The sequence below is a fragment of the Lissotriton helveticus genome, chromosome 4_1, assembly GCF_964261635.1.
Source record: "Lissotriton helveticus chromosome 4_1, aLisHel1.1, whole genome shotgun sequence".
Taxonomy (NCBI): domain Eukaryota; kingdom Metazoa; phylum Chordata; class Amphibia; order Caudata; family Salamandridae; genus Lissotriton; species Lissotriton helveticus.
This window is the reverse complement of record NC_136063.1, coordinates 1729514059-1729539820: the sequence shown is the minus strand read 5'-3', so window position 1 is coordinate 1729539820 and position 25762 is coordinate 1729514059. Positions and strand designations below refer to the sequence as shown.

The following is a 25762-nucleotide window of genomic DNA, read 5'->3' as shown; positions in this document are numbered from 1 at the left end:
GACCTACAAACTTTGAACTTTCATTTTACTCGCATGTGTGTGCATCGGAACTGACATTCTCCATTTTTGTGCCCTTGGGTCCCAAATCCGAGGGTTTAGGGGTTTTCCCTCACCTGTGCCACCGCAAATACAATATCTGTTTTGCACACACCACGATACCTGGCGAGCGCCACCATTTTTCCTGTGTTAATTAATACCCCCATTTTGCTTGTAGTTCGTGGCACTCAGTGGTAACCTCCCCCTGCTCTGTGACACTGGGGGGGCATTTACAATATTTTAGCATAGGGCAGCACCACATGCTTTCTATTTGCGCTGCCCTACATCAAAAGAAAGGGGCAGGAAAGCGCTGTATCTACTAGATACAGCGCATTCCTGTCCTTTCTGATGGCACACAAACTGTAGCCGAGCGCCAACGCAGGTACCCTTGCACCATGGTGCAAGTGTGTCTGTGTTGTTGGAATGATTGATTTTGTGCAGGAGGAATAACTTCCTGCACAAAAACAATCAGAGGCATTTTCCTCGTTTTATTTGTGCTGCACAATGCAGCATACGTGGCAAGAGGAAAAAACTAGGAGAAATGTAAACATTTCTCCTTGTTATGCCTGCTTTGGAACAGCATTAGTTTGGGCACCGCCCCAGATTTACACTATGTTGTAAATTTGGGGCAGTGTCAAAAACCATGGAATGCCCCTTCCACACAGAGTAAAGAATTGCCTTTTTCCATATTTACAAGGCCATGGAGACCTGGAACACCCTCCCCATCCACCTATGGCAGACCCAAGACCTGCTTACCTTCAGAAGACTTCTCAAGACATGGCTCTTCGAGCAGTAGCAGCATCCCCCACCCCCCAGTGCCTTGAGACACTCACGGGTAAGTAGTGCGCTTTACAAATGATATGATTGATTGATTGATGAAAACCACTCAGGGAGGCTTTGCATGGCCTTGTAAATATGGGCCGGCACACTGCGCCTCTGGAACATCACAAAAGTAACGCTCCTGCGGCTTTAAAGTGCCATAGGGGCATTATAAATATGCCCCTAATTTGTTTTTGCGATGTGGTGGCAAACAATGGCCATCATTCATATCCTCCTCTTGCCTTCTCTGGGTCCCCTCTCTTTTCCTCTAGTTTCTCTTATTTTCTCTCATCCCTCACTCATTTTGTGGCGACTACACTAACTTACTGCATGTACTCGTAACACACTGTATCCATCCTAACTGCAATGCCTTACCCTCGCCCCATTCTGCAATGCATCCATTCTAGAGCGGTGGCTGCTGGCCCTGTGGAGTAGGATCTCTTTTACATGTTATTAGTGAGACATTGGCCCTTTAGAGCCGGCTGGAATTGTGCATTATGCATAACTTTGTTTCTGATTTTAACACATCCAAGGTGTTACTGCATCTCAGACGGTTCTATTTGTTGCACCTGGGATGGTGTACTGTTGTCCTTGGGTACTTGGAAGAGCAAAGCAACGTGGGAACTCTTTGTCTCTGATAAATGAAGAATTATGATAAAAAAGGCATATTTTCTAGCAAGGAATCGTGTAGCTCTCAAGTGCTCAGCATCTTACAAGCCCAATACCAATGGTCTTGCAGAAAGGCTACACTGCCATTTGAAAAATGTAATTAAAATAAGAATTACTGTAGGCGTAGGCTGGAGGGAGAGGGAGGATCCAAGTTTGTGGAGGTCAAGGTGGAAGCTCAGATAAGGATGACACTACCCAGAAAGGAACAGGAAAGAGGTGGATGTTCAGAACCAATTCAAGTGATAGAGAAATTGTTCGATGAGGTTAGAACCGCAGATGGCAAACTGTGGAATTTGCAGAGGACAGTGTTGGTCAAGAGCTCAGGAGACATTAATGACTGAGTGGGAGGGCAGAGGAGCGGGTAGACGGGAGTTTGAGAAGGACAGACTCTCCAGGGAGAAGAGGAGCAAGATACCACCAAAAATATTATGATTTTGTGATGCAGTGATATGTTCTCATTTTGTCCCAATATAGGTAGGTTTATGTGAGGCTTTGTTGTATGAACTCATTTTACACTTAAATAGTTGTTTGTATTTAATGTGTTTTATAGGAATATGTGACGTTACATCGTGATCATTTAGATCGCAGTACGTTACATTGCGGTTATTACAACACAAGTCGTTACAACGGCTTGCGCTAGAGGCGCTGGACTTAGGAATAGTATGATTTACTATTCCAAATCCAGTGTGTGTAACAGTAGGGAAGGTGTTGGAAAGGTAAATCATACTATTCCTTAGTGTGGAGCGCCATCCAGCGCAAGTCGTTGTATCGACTTGCATTGTAATGACCGCGATGTAAATGTATGGTGGTGTAACGACAGCGTTGTAAAGGTCGTTCACTGTTTTTATATTAATGGAGGTGTCTTTATAATCCATCCATCTCAATATACAGCTGTTACTTATCCGTATAGAATTATGAGTTGCAGGTTTGAATCAGGGTTCACAAGGGGGCAGCTTCAGCTTGCTGCAGTTGTGGCTAGTCCCTGGTGGACTGCTCTATACCTTTTATGAGAAAAAGAATATGTTGTTCTTCTGGACTGCGTGTGTCAGCCTTAAAATATAGTAACTTACCTTCCCACCAGGAACTCCCCACTGCTTGCTTTCCCATAATCAAACAGCTCTATTTTGCGTGGCATGGCTATGACGAAGTGCCTATGACACATGTATGACCTTGTGCACTACCTCAAATAAGGCATTGCCAGGCACTGACGGGGACTGCGAGGCCATCATATCTCTATGTAGTATACAGCACTCCTAAGCTCCAATAGACTAGGTATGTGCTATGTAATGGCATATAACAATAAATCAAATGAAATGCACTTAATAAAGCATAGAAACAATTCCATCATAAGGGTGGGGGAAATTTAGCTCCAATATATTTCTCTTTGAAAAATTATAGGCATCCATCTGTGCCTTCTGGACCCAGCGCTCATGTTTATCCTAACGAGGCAACAGGCAAGCAGACCCATGGTGATGACCTGCACCACGAGAGGTATAAGGAGAGGATGGAGTAGGGGGTGGGGGTGGAGTCTGCACAAGTTTACCAGGTATTTAACAACCGGCATGTCGTTTTTAGAATGTTCTCCCTCTATATCCTGCTGTCAGTACGTGAGAAACTGCCCACCCAAAACAGCCTGGAGACAATGCAGCCCTACCATCCGATAGTGCAAGAGGCAGTTTGCTTGCAGTGTCGCAGTCTGGAAACCTTCACGGATCCTGGTCCCCAGACCTGGGTCACAAGCGCTCTCCTGCAAATAACAATCATGCACTGGTACTCAGAAATTATTGTGCCACAGTTCTGACTTCATGTCAGATTAGGTAATGCATAGTGCAGTGTTCGCCAATTAATAATAGCACTGTAGACCAGGCCTTCAGGTTGTTACTACTTCATTGGAAGACAGTTTTGATCAGTAAGGGTGGTTTGTACTTGGCTTTTATCGATCTGAAGACCGCGTTTGACCTGGTCCCACGGGGGCGCTTGTGGGTGGTTCTCCAAGAGATGGGGTTTCCTTTGCCCATTCTGCACCTGCTGGCCCGCATGCATGATGGAACATACGCACGCATTCGGTGGGGCACGAAGGAGCAGATAACCGATAAAATCCCGGTGAATAGAGGTGTCCGCCAAGGATGTGTTTTGGCACCGACCCTCTTCTCCTTATTTGTCAATGGGGTGGTCTCATTTTTATCTGACATTGATGCTGACGCCCCTAGCTTGGCTGGTGTGAAAGTTCCCGCTATGCTCTTCGCCGACGACACGCTACTAGTCTCCAAAACGCCCATGGGGCTCCAAAAATTGCTGGATCGGTTTTGTTCCTTTTGTAATTCAAGGGGCTTGGTTATTAATACATCTAAAACCAAGCTCCTTTATTTTAATCCCAGTAGGAAAGCCAGTCGTACGCTCACCCTTAATAAAGAGCCATTAGAGCGAGTTAAAATGTTCGACTATCTTGGGATTAGGATATCCGACCAACTCAAGTGGACCTCACACATTGAAAAAATGGCTTTAAATTATAAACGGGCCGTGGGCGTAATAAGCAGGGAGCATAGATCCTCAATATCAAGACCCATTGCTCCTGCCTTAGAGATCTATTCTGCTAAAGCAGTAGGCAGTGCACTGTACGGGGCAGAGCTCTGGGGTTTTAATAATGTCGACTCCCTCGTAATGGCCGAAAACAAATTTTATAAGGAGCTTTTGACTATCCCCAAGAGTACCCCTAGCAAGCCCATTCAATATGACCTTGGATGCAGATCGATCAAAGATCTCATAATTCTGCGCCCGCTTCTTTATTGGGCCCGCCTGTGGCGCACACCAGAGCTAGAGTGCTACGCAGACGGCCTTAAAGAAGTTATGAACTTGCAGGGGTCTCACAAAATTGTCTGGTTCTCTAAAATGAAGGAACTCCTTACGGCCATTGGATTATGGGTAGTGTGGGAGTCTGGTGCCTCAATATCTAAACTGGATGTCAAGCGGGCTTACTGGCTGTGGGTCGACGCCCAAGAATCTAGAGCGGATAACTTGGGTAGATTTACTGATGAGTTTCGACTGCATAAGACCGTACCCTTGCTTGAACCCTATATGGACTTTATTAGAAAACCCAAAGATAGGGCTTTATATGTCCAGTTCGGAATGGGAACCCTGCCAGTTCGTGCACGCACCTCAAAATGGAAACCCCCCTACCAAACGCCTGCCACCTGTCCGCACTGCAGCACTGAGCTCGAATCCATTCCACATGTTTTCTTTGTTTGCAGTGCCTACAAAAAGCCCAGATCCAAATGGCTAAAGTCTGTCTGTCGCCTACTTGAGATCAGAAGCTATGCCCCAGCGTTAAGAATTCTACAATCTAATTCTAATACAGTATTGGCGTGTGGGGTAGCCAAATTTCTTGGCTGGGCATGGGTGATCAGACTTAAAGCTATGTGATGAATTTCTTTTTATGTAACCTCATGTCCTTCTTTTTTTATCTCTCATACAAATTCAAAGCTGTAAATGGTTTAATACTGTTTTATCTAGTCTTTTTAATTATTTATTAAGTGTTTTATAAACAATATGAATTGTATTTTATTGCTATGTGCTTTTAAGATATACCTATATCGAAATAAAGCTTTGTACACATAATAGTCCTGGTGCTATGAGCTATCCACGCCAACCGCCTGCATGCATGTAGCTTTCTGAAGAAAACCTAGACACTTTCATGAATACAATTACAACTCATAGCGCTCTAAAGCAACCGTGTGAATGCATGTACCTCTCTGAATGAAGTCAAGGGTATGTCATACATAAAATTTCCCGTGATTTCACAAATTCCATCAAGATCTGGATTGAAATCCACATTTTGAAGCATGATGGAATTCTCGCTTTGGAGGTAATGAATGTCGCATGCATTTGGCTTTTGAAAAACGTATGAATTTTGAAAGGCGCCGATCACTTCAGGCCTGACACCCGGAATCTGTTTGTCGAGCACTATTGAAAAAATATACCTAAACGACAATGGCAGGTTCACTCTTTGGCGACATGGGAACTCTGGAAATCAATAGCGTGGCGGTTACTGATACTGATAACAATGACCAAAACTAGGAGCTGCAGCAACAGAACTACAATGGTTTCTTGTCTATGACAACAGCAAAAAAGAATGAACATGTACTAGTGAGTAGAAACAGTGTAACGCTACTGTTTTGTGTAAAATGCAACCCAAAACTAATGGATGCACGTAAAATTTTATTTTTGAGAACATTCATTTAAAATTCCCAGAAAGCTCTGCTGCCCTGCCACACACACCTTGGGAGACTGCTGGGAAATCTTGAACTTTCCCATAGACTCTCCCCATTAGAATTGGACACAGACCTCGAGTCAGAAAGGCCTGACAGACCTTTGCTCTCTGCTTTGTGTCTTCACTTGTTGCCTTACAAGTGGCTCACGAAACAAGTGCCTTTGTGTGGCAGTGATGAACTGACCCATACAGGCCGAAGAATGGCCGGAGCCAGCCCCGCAATGGGCGAGTAACCCAGCCCTGCAGGGGGTGGGCATGGGAGGGGGCACGGCGGGGGCTGTCGCTTTAAGGCGATGGAATGTCCCAGAGAAGGCTCTTTTCTTGGCGGCGCGAGCGGACGGAGTCAGTCAGGCATCAAAAGTGGAGGACTCGGCGCGAGAGCAGGCGCGTGAGGAGAGCGCACGGCGCAGCGTGCCTGAGGAGCAGACGCCCGGGAAAAGCCAGCAACGGTTGACAGTCAGAGCCAGAGTCATGGGTGAGTTCAGCTGCGAGAACCCATGGGAAGCCAGAACAACTCACTCGGACGCAAGAGGGAATGTGGAACGCTGCCGTTTCATTTTTACATTATAGCAAACGTTATGTGATGGAAATGAAACTTGCCTGTGTAAATCTGTGTATCCAAGCTGTTTCTGTCAAGCCAAAGTCTAAAAGTTGGCAGGGGTAAACTGAGTTTAGCGGATTTTTTTTTTTAACTACTTGGGCTTAGATTTTTTCTAAAAATAAATATGCATATGCATTTAAACATGTCATTATGAAGCATCAGGTCAAGGGGGTTATGGGAAGAACAGAAAATGCCATTAAGGAATGAACAGTCATTTAGACCGGAGAACTAGTAAAACAATGGGTGCAAACTCAATTTGCATCCAATTTTTCACAACCATTGATTTGGTAGCTGAGTGAAAATTGAAACCACTCACAGCTAAACTCTAACAGAAAAAGTAAAACATGTAGTAATAAGATGCTCCTTACAAACCCGTGCTATTTTCCATTTTGTTTTAAAATGGTAAATCGTTTAATAAAGTACTTGTGACACCCAGTGCAAGGGTATGTTGTGTGCAAAGATTACACTGAGATATAAAATACTTATGTCCACAGATTGAAAGTGGGTTGTTCCACTTCCTAGTTATCATACACTGCTTGGGCTGGGGACCAGAGGCTGTATGCTAGAGGCAATGGAGATTTACTGCCTGTGGCACAGCACACAAGGGGCACCAGCTCACAGATGCCCGAGCCCACCCTGGCAGAAAGTCCCTGGAGCACCGGGGCATGCCAGCTAATAGCACAGAATGAACATACAACACTTGCTGCAATCCCATGGGGGGCAGCACCGCCCTGCACACAGAATAAATTAAAAGTCCATACATTTCCTTTGGATTATCACAGAATTAAGGTATAAGAGGACATTCAAGTAAACTTTGGATGACGTTATAAAAAGTCAGACTGCTCAACGTTTTTTAACATACATATGCAGATACAAACAGCCATAGATACATAGACATAAATTATGCAGATAAAACCGTACCTTACTTTGTTGAAGACCATACATAATTTGGTAAACCAGCATAAGCAAAAACATGTACCAGGCAAAACACTAATGTGATATAGTACCATTCAAATAAAAAATATAGTAATTCCAGATGCAGCTCTCTAGGAATTACCAGTGAATAAAAAGTAGAATGTGTCTTGAACTAAATAAAAAGCAACAAGGATTTCAGTCTATCGGGAAAACGGCATTTCCACTCCCTCCAGCACACATCACCATTGCATGAGCATAGAGTCCCCAGTTCCCTGGTTTCGGTTTCATTTCAATAATGGTGCTGTTGCCTCTCTGTTTTGACCGGGGTGGTCGACATCAACAAGCTGATGACTCTGGGTCCTCTATGAAAAAAACCCGCCTTTTGTGCAGCCAGGCCCTTTGTTATTAGAGGAACATAAAGCATTTGCCTAGGTGTCAGTTCTTTATCAGTGTTAATGAAAGCAGTAAGTCGCGAGTCAGAAGTGTTTGGGAAGCAGACTTAATGGAAGATAGCTGCACCTTCTTATGGTAACATCCTTGGAGGGCGGCTGGTTTGCACCAGGAAGCCAGGGAGTCCTGTTTAGCTGAGTGGTTGCTACTGATTGGGTACCACATATCCAGTGCTTGCAAGTCGTGGGCACTGGCTCATATTTCTGGGGGTAAGGACGCAGTATTCATCATCAACTTTGACCCGGAGCAAGATACAGTAAGGTAGAGAAAGGTGGGGGTGGGGGGAGAGAAATGATGGGGGGACATTACACAGGGCACAGGGAGAATGCAGGGATGAAAAAGAACCTGCAGGAGTGAGATGAAGAGAGTGGAAGTGTATGATGGTGGAAAAAAGAGGCCTGAGATGGAACCAAAACTGTTCATTCTTGGCATTCGACAACCCTGGCATTTAGCATCTTCAGCAGTGCGCGCCTATAGATAACTTTAGCCCCTGCACTGCTTTCTATCTGTAACAATTTATCACTTTTTTATAGTGAATCCACTGTAGAAATAAGCCGCCTTTGCAGATGTTTTCAGTGTGCTGTTCAGTATACGTGCCTCTGGGAGCTCCACTAATTTCTCACGAATCCCACTGACGGGCAGCTCAGATTCAGCCCGTTGACCTCTGACTTGAACCGCATTACTTGCCTTGACAGTGACAATGGACTCTGGGAATCAGTGATTCTGTTGTGACAAAAGCCACAGTGAGAGCACCATGCTTCACTCTCAGGCCGCCCTCTGCTGCCATTTAACCGTGCATGGAGCATAAACTGTAAACCACGCCTGCTTGTTTAGGGGTTATATTTATTACCAATATGACTTGTTGGATCCACTTCAGAAAAATATCGTAAAAAATCAAAATTCCCAAAATTCATTTCAGAATTAAAAAAAGTGAACACAAAATGTAGAGGGAACACCATGTCCGGGAGACAACCAGTACAGATGTTTACTCTTGAAGTAACAAACCAGACTAAACTGGCATGCAGCAACCCATATTTTAAGTTGTTAACTTATGGGACCTCAGTTCCTCAACAGTTATCCCGAAGAAGGCATCTGTAGTTCATCTAAAGGTACACCTCGGCGACAGCATAATGTCCCTTGTGCAGCAAAAACAGATTACAGTATGCTCTGTCCAAATGCTCAACAAAATAGCTTCCTCTATAATTTAGAAAATATTCACACCTGGTGCAAAACAACTGCTACGTTAAACTACTATTTAGAAAGTGTTACATTTAATTTCTCACTTTTCTTCCGATTATATAATGTGATGTTTAAGCATTCTAACCACAGCTACTGTGTGCTCGTAAAGGCCACATGTGGGCACCTCTAGGGATGTCTCTAGCTACGTTTTCTAATATTGTGAGCACACAGGACCCATTTAATGTATTAAACTGTTTTACTTGTCAGACTGACCATGTGCTGGGCATCTTAAATGGTGCTCAATTAAGTGGTGTCAGAAGGGAATATAGGAACATAATTGAAGGCTTGAGGTTTTTGGGGATAATAAATAAAACAGTGAAGGTGGTTAGATTGCTGAGGTGAAAAACATTAAAATAAAACATTAGTGTATCTGGGCAAGATTCTCTTAAGAAGTCACTCAACTAGAAAAAGCCTGTTGCTTAGTCTTACAATTACTTGTAAAAGCTATGCCAGGTATGTAAAAGATTCCGTTTTGGTGTTTGAAAGGTATCAGTCTTCTAAAGTTTGTTGTTCAAACAATGTCACCTCTTTAAAACTGCTGAATGCTTCTGCTGGGGGGGCGTTTGAACTTTTCCAGTACCATAATGTGTGTTCAAGCCTAGAGCACAAAATGTGTCTCACAAGTCCTAAATTCACTTCAGGGGTAAGTCTCCTTGGGGTCTGTGAAATCATTCACTTGAAGGCCACTTTAGAAGTATATTATCTCAGACAGGGTTTGCTATGGAAGCGAGTGGTCATGCATGTGTTGATATCACTCAGTCCATCCCTCCAGGGCCAGCTGTCTGGGAGAAAAGCACTGGTATACGTTGTAAATTGCAGTCATTGTACTAATGTAAGGAGATTGCATTATGTACAAGCAGACCTACCACTGTCTCCTCATATGCCTTTTAGAATAGATTTTCTAAGATACAACACCCTCAAAGGGAGTAGGTCTGTACCTGGTTTTGCACAGTTTGAGAAAAGTTGCTCGTTCTGTAGTGAAAAAGATATGTAAATAAAGACCACTCTTTCGCCATTTTGTTTTCAAAGATATTTAAGAATACGTTGAGGTCATTTGCATTAAATGCTACTGTGATCACAAGTCCAGCCCACTCACAAAAAGCGTCGGGCACGACTTCCATTGAATCAGGAGTTGCATTTTCAGTGCAAGAATCAATTAAAAAAAAATCCAAGAGAGATAGGTGTGCACGTGTCTTGCTGACGTTTGTATTTTGGGTTAATGTGTCCTGATTTTGGGGCATCACTTCAGTCGGGAGGCTTGGATCGCTTGTCAGTCAATGATTAATAACATTTGGTTTTCACACATGTTGCTGTGGGTGGCAGTATTTAGATAATTTACAAATACATCTGGTTTCTTTCCAGGAAAAATCATAGTTCAGAGCAATTGTGAGAGGTGTTTCAAAGATGAGCTTAAAGGCGCATAAAGAATACATTCTCAAAAAGCAGCTGGTATGAAAACAGGTTACATTTTAAGATGTAATAGTGACTTTTTGCAATAATTAATGGGTGAAAATATAGAAGTGCTCATTCTGTCAAGATATACCATAAAGTCTTACAAATGAACCAATCTCTTTCTGCACATACATGTGACCTCTCACACATCTTAGGTTTAGGTCACATAAATTAATGTTTGCTGGCTAATGCACGTTGTTAGCTGAACTGAATGTTTTCCACTATAAGCTTTTATAGAATACAAATTGCCAATTGCTGTAAAGTTCAAATTTACAAAACAGCGAAGCCTAAGGTAGATAGTTTTTTTAAATTCCTGCTTAAAATCATGCCTTCAATAACGAAGTGTACACATCTTGTGTGCAAAGGAATTTCAGAAGACAAGGCCCCTATCGGACTGTTTTACAGTATACATGGTTGAAAGGAATCCATTTTCTTTATTGCTACACGAGACTGCTCATAAAATTAAAATTGATTTTACACACCCCCTCCATCTATGTCTGTATATGTGATTTTTTCCTAAATTTATCACTGGGTTTTTATAGAATCAGGTTATTTCTTGTCATTCCAGTGGGCGCTTAGCATGAAAGTGAGGTTACTCAGGAAATAACCCTGGGTTTATGCTAGTTTTGGAAGGTCCATTGGTCGTCCATCAGTAGTAGCTGAAATGCTTATGTGCTCCAGATGTCGGTGCCAGGACACAAAAAACCCTGCCACCAATCCGGCTTTTGGAAAAATTGGAGCGATTTAAAAAACTTGCAGCTGAACATCTGAGGGAGCTCAAAAGTATATAATGCCAAAAATGAACACAAAGCATTTATAAGCCCTGTAATCAAAATCCCTGTTGTAGTATATCATCTCGAGAAGCAAATGGTTCAATTGACGGAAAGTCAATGGAGTCATGCCTGAGGCCTACACCTTCAACTCCTTCCTCTGATGTGCTTGTGGCAGTAGTTGCAGCCTGCGAATTGCATCAGTTTCACAATGACTGACCTAGTAGCTTCAAACCACAAAAGGATTCTTGCCAGTGTGATTCAGATAGCACAGAATGGGTGGACCGAGGGTGTTTCAGTGGGAGAGAGTGAGTGAGGTGCTATTGAAACACCTAGACAACAATTGGCAGATGAGGACACTGCAGCTAAGGTGCTCAGGTCCCAGTTTCTTCCACCCTAGTATCTATTGTGACTGAAACGTTAACACCATGGAACATGCTTGTACCACCTTTTATTATCAACGTGTTTTGGAGCCCAGAGGCAGAATCCTGTCAAAGGCTTTTCCAGACCCCCTTTCCTAAAGCAACTCACTAGTTTTAGCACCTAACTGGCATGAATGTTCAGGTAGCTTTCTCCTTGATTCTTAAACTTCGACCTGGATTTTTATGTTCCTCCATATTTGCCTTCTACTAGCTACGCTATAACTTAGGGTGCTTTCCTTAATCACTGAATCTCATTCCACTTGTATGGGTAGAGGTTTATCTGATTATCACTTTCCTTTGGCCTCTAATTATACACCCAATACTATCAGGGTTCTCCTCCTCCTCAGATCTTACTTCCCATTGCATACCATCTGACATCTACCGCTCCATGTGTTTCAATCAATTCGCAGAGAGACTGAATGAATAATATTTACCACAGAGGATACACTTATCCCCTACAATCTCTACCTTCCCAAGTCTCACTTTACATCATGTACTACTTTGTGTCTCCCCCTGCTCGGTGGCTCCCTGCACAAAGAAAAAAACCTGTAACATCTCTAGGATTTCAAGGTAAGTGACTCTTACTCTACTCGTCATAGGGTATCTGAGGGCATACTATCCAGAGCCACTCCCTTTCTGACTCTCACTCTACTTGTCATAGGCTATCTGAGGGTATACTATCCGGAGCCTCTCCCTTCCTGAGTCTTACTCTACTCGTCATAGGGTAGCAGAGGGTATAGTATCTGGAGCCTCCCCCTTTCTGACTCTTAGTATACTCATCATATGGTATCTGAGGGTCTACTATCTGTAGCCTCCCCTTTCTGACTCTAACTCTACTCGTCATAGGGTATCTGAGGGTATACTATCCAGAGCCTCTCCCTTCCTGACTCTTACTCTACTCGTCATAGGGTAGCAGAGGGTATAGTATCTGGAGCCTCCCCCTTTCTGTCTCTTAGTCTACTCATCATACGGTATCTGAGTGCGCTTTTTACTGTCCTGAAAACACAGTTCCGCTCTAGGTTTCTTCTCTACAAGAATCGACTGTCAAAGAATCTCATTCTCAGGGACCCATTCAGCAAAGGGGATTAGGGTTACGACTCCCTCAAAGATCCCACATTCGTCAATGGGTTATGAGATGGGCCTCTGCAGAAGCTAAGACATACAGCTAACATCCTACTATGCATGCCTCAGCGGAGCTTGTCTAGTCCTTCTAGTCAGTATTGGCTGGCTTGTAGGCAGGATGGTCTTGGTTCCATCCTTCCAAGTGCTGCCAATGTTTCTTGGGTTTCTTGCCAGTAAGGGAGCAATCCCAAAAATACAAAATTCACTTTTTATAAAAAGGGGTTAAGGGAGCGTAGCAAATGTATGAAAATTTACTGACAGTGACTTGACTTTCCCATTGCATGAATGTTTTATATTTAAAAAGCTTGGGGTTCTCAATTTTTGTTTCCACTCAGTCTCAACACATGTATAGGGCATTTATCCAGTAAAGTTATTAACCAGCCTGTTCACTTAAAAAAATCTGTGCGTGCCATGAGGCGGGGCACTTGACCTGTTGGAGCATTTAACTAGACTTTGTGACTCCATTGCTTTTGTTCTCGGCCCATGCACCTTCTCTACATTATCTTCTACAGGAGGTAGGGAACGTTTTACTTCAGTGGTCTCTGCTGGCAGGAAGAGGTATCTTCTCTGCTGGCATTGTTCTTTCAGCCATATATCTTTCCTCTTAAAAAAACAGCTGAGAACCGGTTTTGTGAACAAGAGGAATTCGCTGGTGAACATTCTAATTTCCCGTTAGAGATGAAAACCCTACAGTGTGCACTTTGACCTGTGAGCTTCTAAGGCTTGAAATGGGCTGTCGAATGGTGACAAGCGTATGGCACTGACAGTGGTTGTAAGATATTAGAGACCGTTGCCTGGTCCTGGGCAGCCACACATTGGTTCTTTTTGATCCCATACACTGGCATGACATTGCAGTTTGTTTCCGAGGAATCAAAACTACACCAGACTTACTCTGTACTACAGAATGCTCAACATGCTAACATAAATATGACAAAATGGAACTAAAGTGTGTGATAGCGCAGCTTCTTGCTGTGATTTCGTGGTAAGTATGTTTTTCACATGCTGTTGTAATAGAATGGGTTGTTAAAAGTTGTGGGCACCCACTAACTGTCTGATCATACTGCCTTAATAAAGCTTTCACCGTACTTGTATCTCTCCAGCAATATTAGTAACCCGTTTTTATGTAGCGCTTATTGCTATAGACTTGCAACTTCGTGGCCCTGTAAATACCACATTCTTCTATCACCCCGTGCAGTGATACTAATTTTGTCGACTTCTACAGGTTGAAAGTCTGAGTCGACTCTACCATAGTTTATACCTTTGACTCATAGGTTATACCAAGATCTCTGCAGCAGCTGCATTAGCACACTGAGTTATCTTGCCAGCCTTTGGTCATGTAAGAGATCATTATTTTAGAATCAGGCAGGGTCCCGCCTCTGTACCAGCCTGTACTTGAGTCGATGTACAGCAAATATTACTCTCAGACCAGATGGTGTGAGATCAAGCAGGTGCAGCCCTGCTTCCATAGCCATCACCCCCGTCCCCTTTCATTTGATGCTCTTGACCGGCCTGGATGATTCGGACACAAAGGCCTGCTTCATATCCCATTGTTTGTTTTGTGCTATCATGAACAGTAGTATTGTGAAAGAGACCGTCCAACGGAGCAAGGAGGAGGGAGGCGAGGTAGCGGGGAGGGCCGGTGCAGGAGGAGGGGTACAAGAGGCGCGGGGACAGCGCTTCCCTCTCCTCTCAGTCACACGCCCCTTTGTTTTGCTCTTCTTGTTTTGTCTTTTATTCCTTCGCCTCCTCACCCACCGCTCCCCACTGCTAAGTTAGAAGACAAAGCAGAGAACTGTAATCTTACAAACGCCTCTTCTCAGAATCATTTAACAAGATGTCCCCGCCCCCACCTTCGCTGGCGATTGTTTGCCAGATGCCAGCTGTCGCTTGTCCACAACAATCTGCCTGTTGCAGGCTGGTCCCTGGCACAGCCAGGGTGCAAATTCCAGCAGTGGCAGGGGCAAGGGGCCTGGCACAGAAAGCAGCCTGAGAATAGGAGCATTCATGTACTCGGGGGCATTCACAGTACAAAATCGTTTGCAATTTTGCTTAACAGCTCTGATCTCAAAACACTTCTTCAACAACCAGCGTATTAAACAATAGCTGTAGTAAACGAGGAGTAAACAATACTGCTATATCATTAATCTCTATGCAAGGCCACTGGAATTATGTAGCAGGAGAGCACCAAATTATGTGGGAAAGTTAACTAAATTATGTGTCAAGGAAAGGTAAATTATGTGGCATAATGCTGTACATTTTGGGACAGTATTAACACATTTTTTGTCATTTTAGGTCTGGTGTTAGCCAATACCTTTTGATTTTTACTAAAATTATATGTATATTTACATAAAGGGGCTTTCAGCCACCTCTCTTCGTCCATTGGTCTGTTCTTGTGTCAGTCACATTTTGCTTCAGTCTACTACAACATACAGCATGGGGTAATGGGTCAGCTGACTCCAGCCACTTGTTAACATCACTTCGAGTGACTGCATTTTGCTCTTTCACAAGAAGCACATCTCCACACAAGGTAGTTCCCTTCAGTTCCAGTGCTTTTGTATTCACTTTAGTGTTTTTACTTTAGTGTTGCCTTTGTGTTTGGAGACTGAGGTAAAAGAAGGACCTTTCTACCAAATGTGAGCATAGGTCACATTCCATGCTTTCTCAGCTCCTGTCTCCTGCCAATGCTGTTGTAAATTCCTGTTCATGTGTCCATAGTTTGTCGGATTGCTGGTATTTACCAGCATAACAAATTGTGTACATTTTAAACTCTTCTATATTAAGTTATTTTCTTTTTACAATGCACATCAGTAATTAGACGCAAATGCATAGCACTGGTACCTGCCTCCTAGTCAAATCCCAGATTGAATGATGCAGTCATTGGAAGATGGAACATAAATGCTTTATTTCTCGCAGGTACAGAAGACAAATGAAACGCATATACAGCTAAATTGTGTGCTTTCAATTTCAATTCAATTCCAATCTTTATTTGATCAAATATAAATGTTCATAAAAGCACAGATAAAAGAAAACATAATTTCATAAAGGAAGAGAAATAATCCCCCCTTCTAATTCATCATAAATACTCAAGTATAAAAAAAAAGTCAAAAGCTGATACAATAAAAATGGTATGTTCACAATACTTGGCTTGGCAAATCTTTCTTATGCAGGCCCATAGGAAAGTCGCTACCGAATAACAGATCAATGGGTCAGATAATGATTAAAAAAAATATAGTACCACTTGGCACTGTTTAAAAATTATTTGTTTTAAAATTGGGAAAAGGTGCTGTTTCCTTTCTTCCTTGTAGAGCCTGCAGAAGAGAAGTAAGTGCAACTCTGTCTGTGATGTGAGATGGTCGCATGGGCATGCGCTTAAGTCTGAATGATTGTATGTTTCCCTGGGTACCCTAGCATCAAACGAATCATATTCAAGCGGAGTCGCAGCAGTGTAAATCTATGATGTGGCCAAGTAACATTTAATAAATATGAAAACCCCTCTTCTAATAATGGGGGGTTTTGACGATATAAGCAAACCGCTTGTATCTCTTTATGAAGCTCCTTACGTTTGTACTCAGACCTTAGTAAAACACGTTTGTAACTTTTTGTTTAGAGACCTTTTGGCAAGCCAGTGGATTATAAAACAAGTCAGGGAGGCCGATCTCCTTTAAAGCAGATTCCACGTAACTTAGCCATCTGGAAATTTTCCACTTATCCATACTTTAACAACTCTTTATTATTGTTTGGGTGAGTGTTGTTTTTAATCCCATTGCTTGTTCAAGTGACTGAGAAATAATGGCTTGTATAGCTTCTGTACTCTAGCAACCTTTGTAACATATATGTGTGAGTGTGTGTGTATTCTCACTCTATTTATTTTAATAGTTTTATATCGCGCTGCTCTACTCAAATCTGGTGTAAGCACACTCAGTGAACAAGCCTAACAATCAAGGCCGAAATATAAGGTCCATACTCCACCATATAACATCTAGGTTCCTCTCTTAAGAGAGAATGGCATATCAGTGAGACAAAAGACAAGTCAAAAAAATCTTTAGATATATTTTTAATTAGCTCAATGTTAAGTTATTTACCAAATCATTGTTCTAATGCAATAATAGTAACAAAAAAAATACTGATTGCAGATGTGCAGATTAGAAAGGCATCTGCCAACCAAACTATGTGCATATAAAAAAAAACTAAAATCACAGTGAATACACTTCTCACTTACAATAGGTGTAGGCTACACTACTATTACCTCTTCACCCGTCTGCCTCATCCAAATCCTCACAAGCTGAGGTAATATCCATATTTCATATAATCACAGGGACTTAAACAAAAGGACAATGACACAAAGAATAACTTTCAGGTAGGAACTAAAACACAATATTTTAATACTCAAAATAAAACATTAGGACATAACTGTGTCATTCCTGGCCGCTGGTACGGGGGTTACTGTGCCATGCAGTGTTGCAGAGCTGTGGTGGACAGAGGCAGCGCAAGAGCTTAGGTGCTGCATGGAAGACGGCGTGAGGTTCGGTGGCAGAGCCAGCACAAGCTGCAGCTCCCCACAGTCTTGTAAGTCCCTCACGACGGAGAGCAGTGGCCGGTCCTCTTCCCTAGAAGTTCTGAGGAGGGGAGAGCTAGGAGTGGCAAGAAGTCTCCTCTCTCACACTGAAGAAGCCCGTGTAAGAAAGTTCCATCTCCCGCATATGGAGAAAGGAGCTCCATTAGCAAGAACGTCCGAGACAAACCCTCCAGATACACTTTAAGAAACAGGACTTTAGTGGGAGGTGGCTGGGCGTAATTTAACAGAAGACCCCTCGCAGGGGGCAACACAGGAAATAAAGGATTCTGCCACAGGAAGACGAGGGCGGCAAGGCAGAGAGGGCACTCAAGGTAGGAGAGTTGGCAAATCCCCAGTAAAAAGCATAGGGGAAAGGAGTAAAAGGGCCCCTATAGTACCTTCTAAAATAACACCTTCACTCAAATCCTTCTTCTGTGTTCTTCCTAGGAAGCTTAGAGCAAGCGATTCCTAAAAACATTGGTGTAGTGGTACCTGATATGGAGAATAAAGGTCTTGAGAGCGGCTCAAGTGACACCTGGGATAAGTGAACCCAGATTTGACCCAGGAACATCACGAGCAAGCATAGTGACAGTGCCTATTAGTTATAGGTTCGATGCTCAGGCAATGACAAGGTCTCCAGAGGAGTCGGAAGAACTTCAGCGTGGAGAGATGTGGCCGGTGAGATAGGGGAGGGGGCTATAGAAAATACAGACAAGTCAATGGCCGGTATCTTTTTGGGTCTGAAAAATGATATCAAGACTCGCTTTGAAGTTTCAGAAGCCAATAAGGTCGGAATGCAAGCTTCATGTTCGGAGTTAACTCAAAAACTATATGAGGTTGCCCTCCATACCAAGATCTTGGAAGAAGAGATGGGGCAAATTAAGCAAGATGTGACAAAAAACGCTTTGGACATTTCTAAATTAGGTAAGCAAAACCAAAGACTAAGGGATGATCTTGAGAGATTGGAGAACCATTCCCGACTGAATAATTTAAGATTCTTGAATATTTCGGAAACTGAGGAGGGTTCAGATATGAAGGCCTTTATCATCTTTGTCCTTCGGGATACAGTTCTGAAGGATAATACCGACATAAATCTCAAGCAAGAAATCCAAAGAACACACAGAGAGCCCTTACGCCTCAATCCTCTCAGGACCAAAACTAGGAAGACCTTGGTGAAAGTTCACTCCTACTCAGTTAAAGAGGCTATCCTTAGTGGGGCCATAAAGAATGGTCCATATCAATTCAAAGGTTTCTCTCTGGTAATTAGACCAGACACATACAAATCTACGAAGCAAAGGCAATGGGAACTTGGAAATAAGTGGGATGAATTAAGGAAGCTTGGGCCAAGGTCCAATTAAAATTTCCTGCAATGCTCTGCATAATGTGGGACAACTTAATGTACAATTATCGTTCTATGGAAGATGTTGATGCGTGTCATGCCCTGGACAAGGACACTAGGACCTTGGACAGAGGGCAGAGGCCAAGGGACACCGGACACCGCTTCCGGTGCAAGGGAGGGGCAAGGAGGGACAAGGGGCATTCAGGGAAGGACCTCTGGGCATGAGGTCAGGGGACTGCATGGCTGTACTGATAATCAAATAAAGTGTACCTCAGAAGAAACATTGTGTCCTGTGTCGTTCATGCAGGCAAGAAACACGACAATGCGCTAATATATTCTATAAAAAAGAAGGAATAGTCTGATGAACAAAGACAGTCAACTATAGAACAGCAGGGGCAGGAGTTCTGACTAATGGTTTCTGGGGTAATAAAAGCACGGCAGATCCATGTTTTTTTCTCTTCTTTTCGAAACCCCCAATGGCTAGCCCTAATAAGCTCTTTGAGGCCTGTAAAGATAGGGAGGGTTCCCCAGAGTTGGGTGGGGGAAGGGGTAGCGTAGGGGTGGTGAGGTGCATGGGTGGGGAGCAGTGGGATCAAAATAAAAAATAAAAAGTCCTCATTATCAATAGGATTGGAATATTCCAGGAAGTTAGTAATAGTGCAGGGGGAAAGGGGCGGACAGGATGGCTAATATAGTTATTCTCACTTGGAATGTGAATGGTCTTAGGTCAAAACCTAGGCAGAGGATGGTCCTGAGGTACTTGGAAGAAAGTCAGGCACATATAATAATTTTGCAGGAGACGCATCTGGAGAATTATTTCACAGGGTGGGTTAGGTCCAGAACTTTTGAGTCTCTGATCAAGTACAATGTTGCAAGGGAGTTGCAATCTTAATAAGGAAGGGTGCGGGGATGAGCTTAAATCCTCAAGAACGGATAGCTCAGGTAGATGGGTCTCTGCTGTAATGAAACAGGCAAATTATGAATTTATTTGTGTAGGTTTCCCTTTCTACTGCTCCAATGAGGATTATCTGCAACATATAATAGATCAGGAACTACGATTAGCTGGGGCCGCGGCCCCACTAATTTTGGGGGGTGATTTTAATATCTGTTGGACCCAGTTCTGGACCGATCCACACGAAGGTATGGCACCCCAGACCCTAGAGTAAGACAGGCCATGAAAAACATGAACCAGGATCTAGGGCTAGTATGGAGACACCTGAAAGGTCAGATGAGAGGTTGTACTTTCCACAGTAAACAATTTCGCCATTAATCCTGGTTGGATTATTTTTTGATTGAAACAAGTTTTGTGGCCAACATTAAAAAGATTTCTCACCATCCAGCTCATATTTCTGATCACTTATCAGTATCAATGACACTGCAGATTCCAGGAAGAAAGCCTAATATAAGATGGACACTTAAACACACCTTTATTTTAGATGAGGAGGTGGTGCTTGCCCTGAGGAAAGTCACATCAGAATACTTTATGATTAACAAAGGCACCGCAACACCAGGGGTAGAGTGGGATCCTTTAAAAGCATGTATACGGGGGGCCTTAAAAAGTCTTGGCAGCACAAAGAGTAGGGAAGAGAGAGCAGAACTTGCAAGATTGGAAAGAGAAGTGGGTAAATTAGAGACAGCTATACAACCCTTAGGAGATGGGGAGGACAGGGAGAGGTTGGCAAGAAGACTAGAAGAGGTGCAACTGAATTACAAAATTAAATTGGACTCTGAGTGTAGGGCTAGGTGGCAGATAGGGAATATGAGGCAATTTGAGTACGAGGAAAAAGCTGGGCTCTGCTGGCTTGGAAGGTCGGGGTAGAAAGAACCAGGAATGTGACCAAAGAACTGAAGGGCCCATCTGAGGAGTTGATAGATGATTGGGAAGGGATGCAAATTCATGTGGTCTCCTTCTTCTTCCTGTTATATGAGAAATTGGGAGGCAGGAGACCAGCCTTGAAATCGGTAGTCTCCTACCTGAATTGGGAGGTTTAGCTTGTATGGATCTGTCAAGAACTCATATGGCAATGGACAGAGGCTCCTTTCTGCATGATCTGCAAGCCAGTGAAAATTTGGAGCTCTAGATCTCTTATTTGATCGGAATGCCATACACAACTGTCCTGTTCTTTCCGATCTGTATTCCTGCTCACTTTGGCAGCCATCAATAAAGCACCCCCTTTGCTGCTGATAGTCTACACATGTACTAACTGTTTTCTTGCTCTATACTTAAACGGTTTTCTTTCTACCATATACAGTATTTTATTACTGCTCCCTCTAAACACTCAGTGAATCTCTTATCATCCCTCTTTTATCACACACCTATATTGTTCTGCTTATTACTGTTAACACAGCTTTTTATTGTATCCATGCCCTCTTCAGAACCATTTGCAACTTCTATCCTTGGCACCTCCAAACAAATAACTCACATTACTTTTTTACATATTTCACATTCTTTTTAATCCACCCCTTACTATTGTCTTGCCCTTTTATTCTTTACCTTTTTTTCCTGTGCTTATTGCTCTACTGCTGGTCCTTCATGCCTACTTATACCACTCTTAGCTTTCTACATGCATTGAAACTCAAACCTTCTAAATTCCTATGATTGCACCTAATAGCGACACTGCGATTATTAAATTATCATAAAAGCTTTTCGATATGCAAAGTGCAGGGTCATGCCTCGATTTCCAGTCTGTTCTCTAGGCTAAAATGGCGAACCACTGTATTCCTACTTACCTCAATCCTACTCTCTGTTTCTGTACACTCCACATATATTGCCAAGATACCGTCACCTTCGCTGACTCCAGCAGTCAGTCACCAAGCTGCTCCTCACAAACTCCCAGAGTGCTCAGCCTGGATATGCCCACAAGACCCCCTTCCTACTACATCTCATACAACCATACTCCAATCTCCACAACTGTATGAAGTACTCTACACACAGTAATGCCTGGCCTATGATAACATGCCTATGATGCATACCAGTCTTCACCACATAAGACAAAATGCTACAATGCTATGTAAGCCGTCAAGCAGGACATTGACATATATGATATTTATGACATGCTACTTGACCTGACCATAGACAGAATCATACACATCCTACTTTTTTACTTTTTGCAGAGTTTTATATAGCGCAAACTAGACCCGAACCGAATCGGGTATCAGAGCGCTTTACATAGCACCAGTTACGTTACATGAGGACACACATTAATTTTAGGCACGGGGAGATTAAGGGATTTGTCTAGAATCACAGGAGGTTTTGGCGTCGTTACCAAGACTCGAACCCAGATCCCCAGGTCCGAGGTCGAGCGCCCTAGCCATTAGGCCAACTCCTCGCGTATTAATGAAACGTGATTCAAAGATGGCTCATCTCTCCTTTTTAACAAATTGACCCCCCACAACTACATACTAGCTCATGAGCCCAAAATAGTCGCAAGGGGAGGAGGCATAGATATTATCAACTGAAATAACAGCCTGAACACTGTCATCATCTACCCCCTACCAGCAACTCTTTTAAAATAGTTCGGTACTTTACGAAACCCTATCTCACAACTTAACAGAAAATGATCTTGCTGTCACCCATGAGGCCCAGCAAAACAGAGTATTTTATGGAAATGTTCTCATCCTTACCCTTACACCTCTTCTTCACATCAAACTATTTCCTAGAAGCTCGGAATTTCAACCTCTGGCAAGAAGATAATTCTTTCCTCATTACACAACAATTTATTTACCACTGTGTTAGTCTAGACGTGAAAGGTTTGTTCCCAAGCCCATAGCACATCAAAGGCCATTGCCTAGACACCATAATCCACACAGCATTATAGTCAGCAACTTAACCCTTGTCCTTACCTCTGACCAGATCACCATTCCTCTACCAAAAGCACTCCTGAAGAAAAGAAATTTCACCATACCCACTCTCTTCCACTCAGTAACAAATGGCTATGGCCTCTAGCCTTTTCATCCTTGAAATTAACATCTCCAACATCAACTTTTCTGCCGAAGACATCCTCTTTTGTAGACCCTCACAAAAGCCTTAAGAATGGCACTCAAAACGTGCTCCTATACAAAAAGGTGATCATATGGAGTGCAACAAACAATGGTTCAGTGACACTCTCCAACCTCTGAAAATTAGATTGTCGGAGGAAAAGAATGCATGCCACAAAACCTAAAAAAAAACCTCACATCACAAAGCCAAACAAAATAAAAATCATTTTCCTATTTTTCAAAGATAGAGTGACACAAGATGCATACAGCCTGACAGAATTATTCAAAGTCATAGAAAGCTTTATGTACCCCCGAAAGGACCTCAAACGCCGTACCACTCATCCAGGATCGGTGCATTAATCCTGCCACTTTGTACTGCAGAAAGAACACATCCACTATCTTCACCTCCTTAATTCTTGACATCATTGCGGTCTTTCAGACCCAGCAAGGACGCAGGAGATTTATGTCCTTATCCTATTGCTTACATCCAAGCTGAAACACCTGTGGGACTCGTGTCCAACCTAGGACTGCATTCATTTAAAAAATCGCTTTCTTCTTGAAAGATTAGAGATCCCCATTCTCAAAATAGCCACTCTCAGTCGAGCCAAACCCAACAACTATCATCCGATGGCTGGACTCCCATGGATCCTCAAAGTATTGGAAAAGTGAGTGGCTTCCCAACTACAGGCATTTGTACAAAACGCCCCCTTCCCCCCCTCTGGATTCCCACAAATCATTCTTTCTATCCAAAAATGGAACATAATGGACATTAGTCACAATACAGAAAAACATAACTGAAACAGCCAAGAAGACTGTATGCTGCATTACATAACGTGTACTTGTAAAGCACACTTTCACCAAGAAGGGTACTTTGGCACTGAATAACAGAAGTTTATTGTTAGTTGGCACGTGACCTATTTCTGGCAGAGGAAATCGACACCTGGATGAAGAATGCCACAGCACCCAATCTGATACTTCTGCTAAAATGCTGGCTTTGAAAACACAAACTGAAGTTCCCTTTCATAGGTGCACACTTCCTAAAATTTTCAGTGTGGCTAATGGTTCAGAAAATATTAGGTTATTTCCACCATGGCATGTGAGTTATCTAAGCGCCACAACCTTGTTAGGCAGCCTGTCATACATTGCTGTTCAAGACTCTTCCAAACTTCTTAAGTGCTTATGCTCTTAGCACATATTCAGTACTCCCAAATGTCTGCCGAAAAGTTGCCCTTGATGAAACAAAGAGAGGTTCTAGTTGGAGCTTTGGCAATTTGCACACATTTTCTTTTATCCCAGGCAAATCCCTTTATTTATATGGTCAGCGTTTTGTCTAATTATGTTCAAATTGTGTATTTCTGCCCTCTTCCCGTCATATTGTCATTTTTGTTGGCTGTGCTGTTCAGTCATCACACTCCGTCAGTGGTGACTGGTGACTTTTTTAACTGGTGAGGCGTAAAATGAGCATAAAACCAAACGAGAATCAGTCGCAGCAGGGGGGAAAGAGGGTGATGTCGCGCGGAGGGGGGGACGGGGGGCGGGAGGGAATTAAATATTAAATATTTTTTTTTAAAACTTACCTAAGTCACCGCCGGTCCGGGTCCGCGCCACCTCTGCTCACCGACCCCTTGGCGCCTCACATCACGCACGAATGGGGGCTGGCAGCCCCTCACAGCCAATCCTGGCGCTTGGGGCACAGGTTTCTCTTCGCCCGGAGCACGCACATTAGGAGCCCATAGGGCTCCTAATGGGCATGCGCAAAAAAGTACAAACGCAAGTGCGCATGAGCGGACACGGGTAAAAAATTAACCCTCCGTCCCCACTCATGCGCACTTGTGTTGCTTGCCCTGGTGACATGACATCATCATGTCAGTCAACATGACGCCACCCCGCCCGCCCCCTTCAGACATGATTGGAATGTCAGTTCTACCGAGTCCCGCCTGCCTATACTTTGAGCTTAACGCCGAGGAGGAGCTGCGGGCGGCTGCGGGCGGGCGGGCGGGGGGACTACGCCCCCATGCCCCAATGGACGGACCGCGCCTGCACTCCGTTTTATATTGACAGGCGGCCTGTTCACCTGCATGTTTAAAGGCATGAATTCACCCAACTACATTTAATCCGATGCAATCTCCCCAGGGCCAGTGATATATACATATTTTTATTCTGTTTCTTTGTAGAATATTTCTCCTGAAGAAAAGCTGCGGCTCGAAATGCATTGGGGACGTTTTTTCAAACGCATTGAAGTTACAATGAAGGATAACTGAATATAATTCTCATCGATGTTCATACATGATTGATATATATTAATGGATGTTCCATCATACGACGCAATATGATTTACATCATCGGTTGAACATCATCGGTTGAATTAAATCTGATAACAACTGGAATATACTTTTTTGTTTAATTCATTTTCATCGTAATACAGCAACTATTTTGCTTTAAGGAGTGCTCAAGTTATCAACCTTACACACAGGAAGGCTCCCTGAACTGTCCTAGCCCTTAAACATCATACTATTCTGTGGGTAGAACATCACGTTTGTAATGCTCGTTTTGCGATAGGAGTGGTCTTAGTAAAGCACTTCAATACTTTACTTCCTGGAGCTTGGTCTTTGCAGTATCAAATATCTACAAATATATAAGTAACTAAAATAAATTAGATACTTAAGGAAGGCACATATGAGCGCTGGGTTTGCCGTAACTAATAATCAGAGTTGGCTACTTAGAAATAATGTCTAAGGTTCTCCATTTTGAAGTTTATTTGCAGACATTTTCTGTTGTATTTAGATTGCTATTCTAGTTAATTCACTTTGTCATGTTCTGATTTGGTATTCAGTATTGTATTATTGTATTATGGTATGTTACAAATATTAGCCAGAAGTTCAAAACCCTATGGTACAACGGTATTTCTACACAAGACAGCCAGAAAAAGATCTGGCTGTTCTAGCATATGGGATCTGGTAAAACAGCAGTTGTTGAAGAACAAGACGATTTTAGGATTCTCCTGAATCCTAAAATCGTGAGCCACGCCTTATTTTTTAAGCCTGCTGCTAATTCGTTCCAAGTAACTATCACAGGTTTCTGAGCAGAGCTTTCAGCGCTGGCACTCTTTCTTTTACAAACTAAGCACT

General features: G+C 43.0%; 1 protein-coding gene across 1 annotated transcript in view; it reads left to right on the top strand.

Moving 5' to 3' along the window:
* Positions 1–6125: 6125 nt before the first annotated feature.
* The window catches only part of PLP1 (proteolipid protein 1), an 86339-nt gene continuing 66702 nt past the window's right edge, over positions 6126–25762 (top strand). The window contains exon 1 of the mRNA XM_078688397.1: positions 6126–6266. Coding sequence (XP_078544523.1) covers positions 6263–6266 — 4 coding nt within the window. The 5' untranslated portion in view covers positions 6126–6262. The remainder of the gene's footprint in view (positions 6267–25762) is intronic.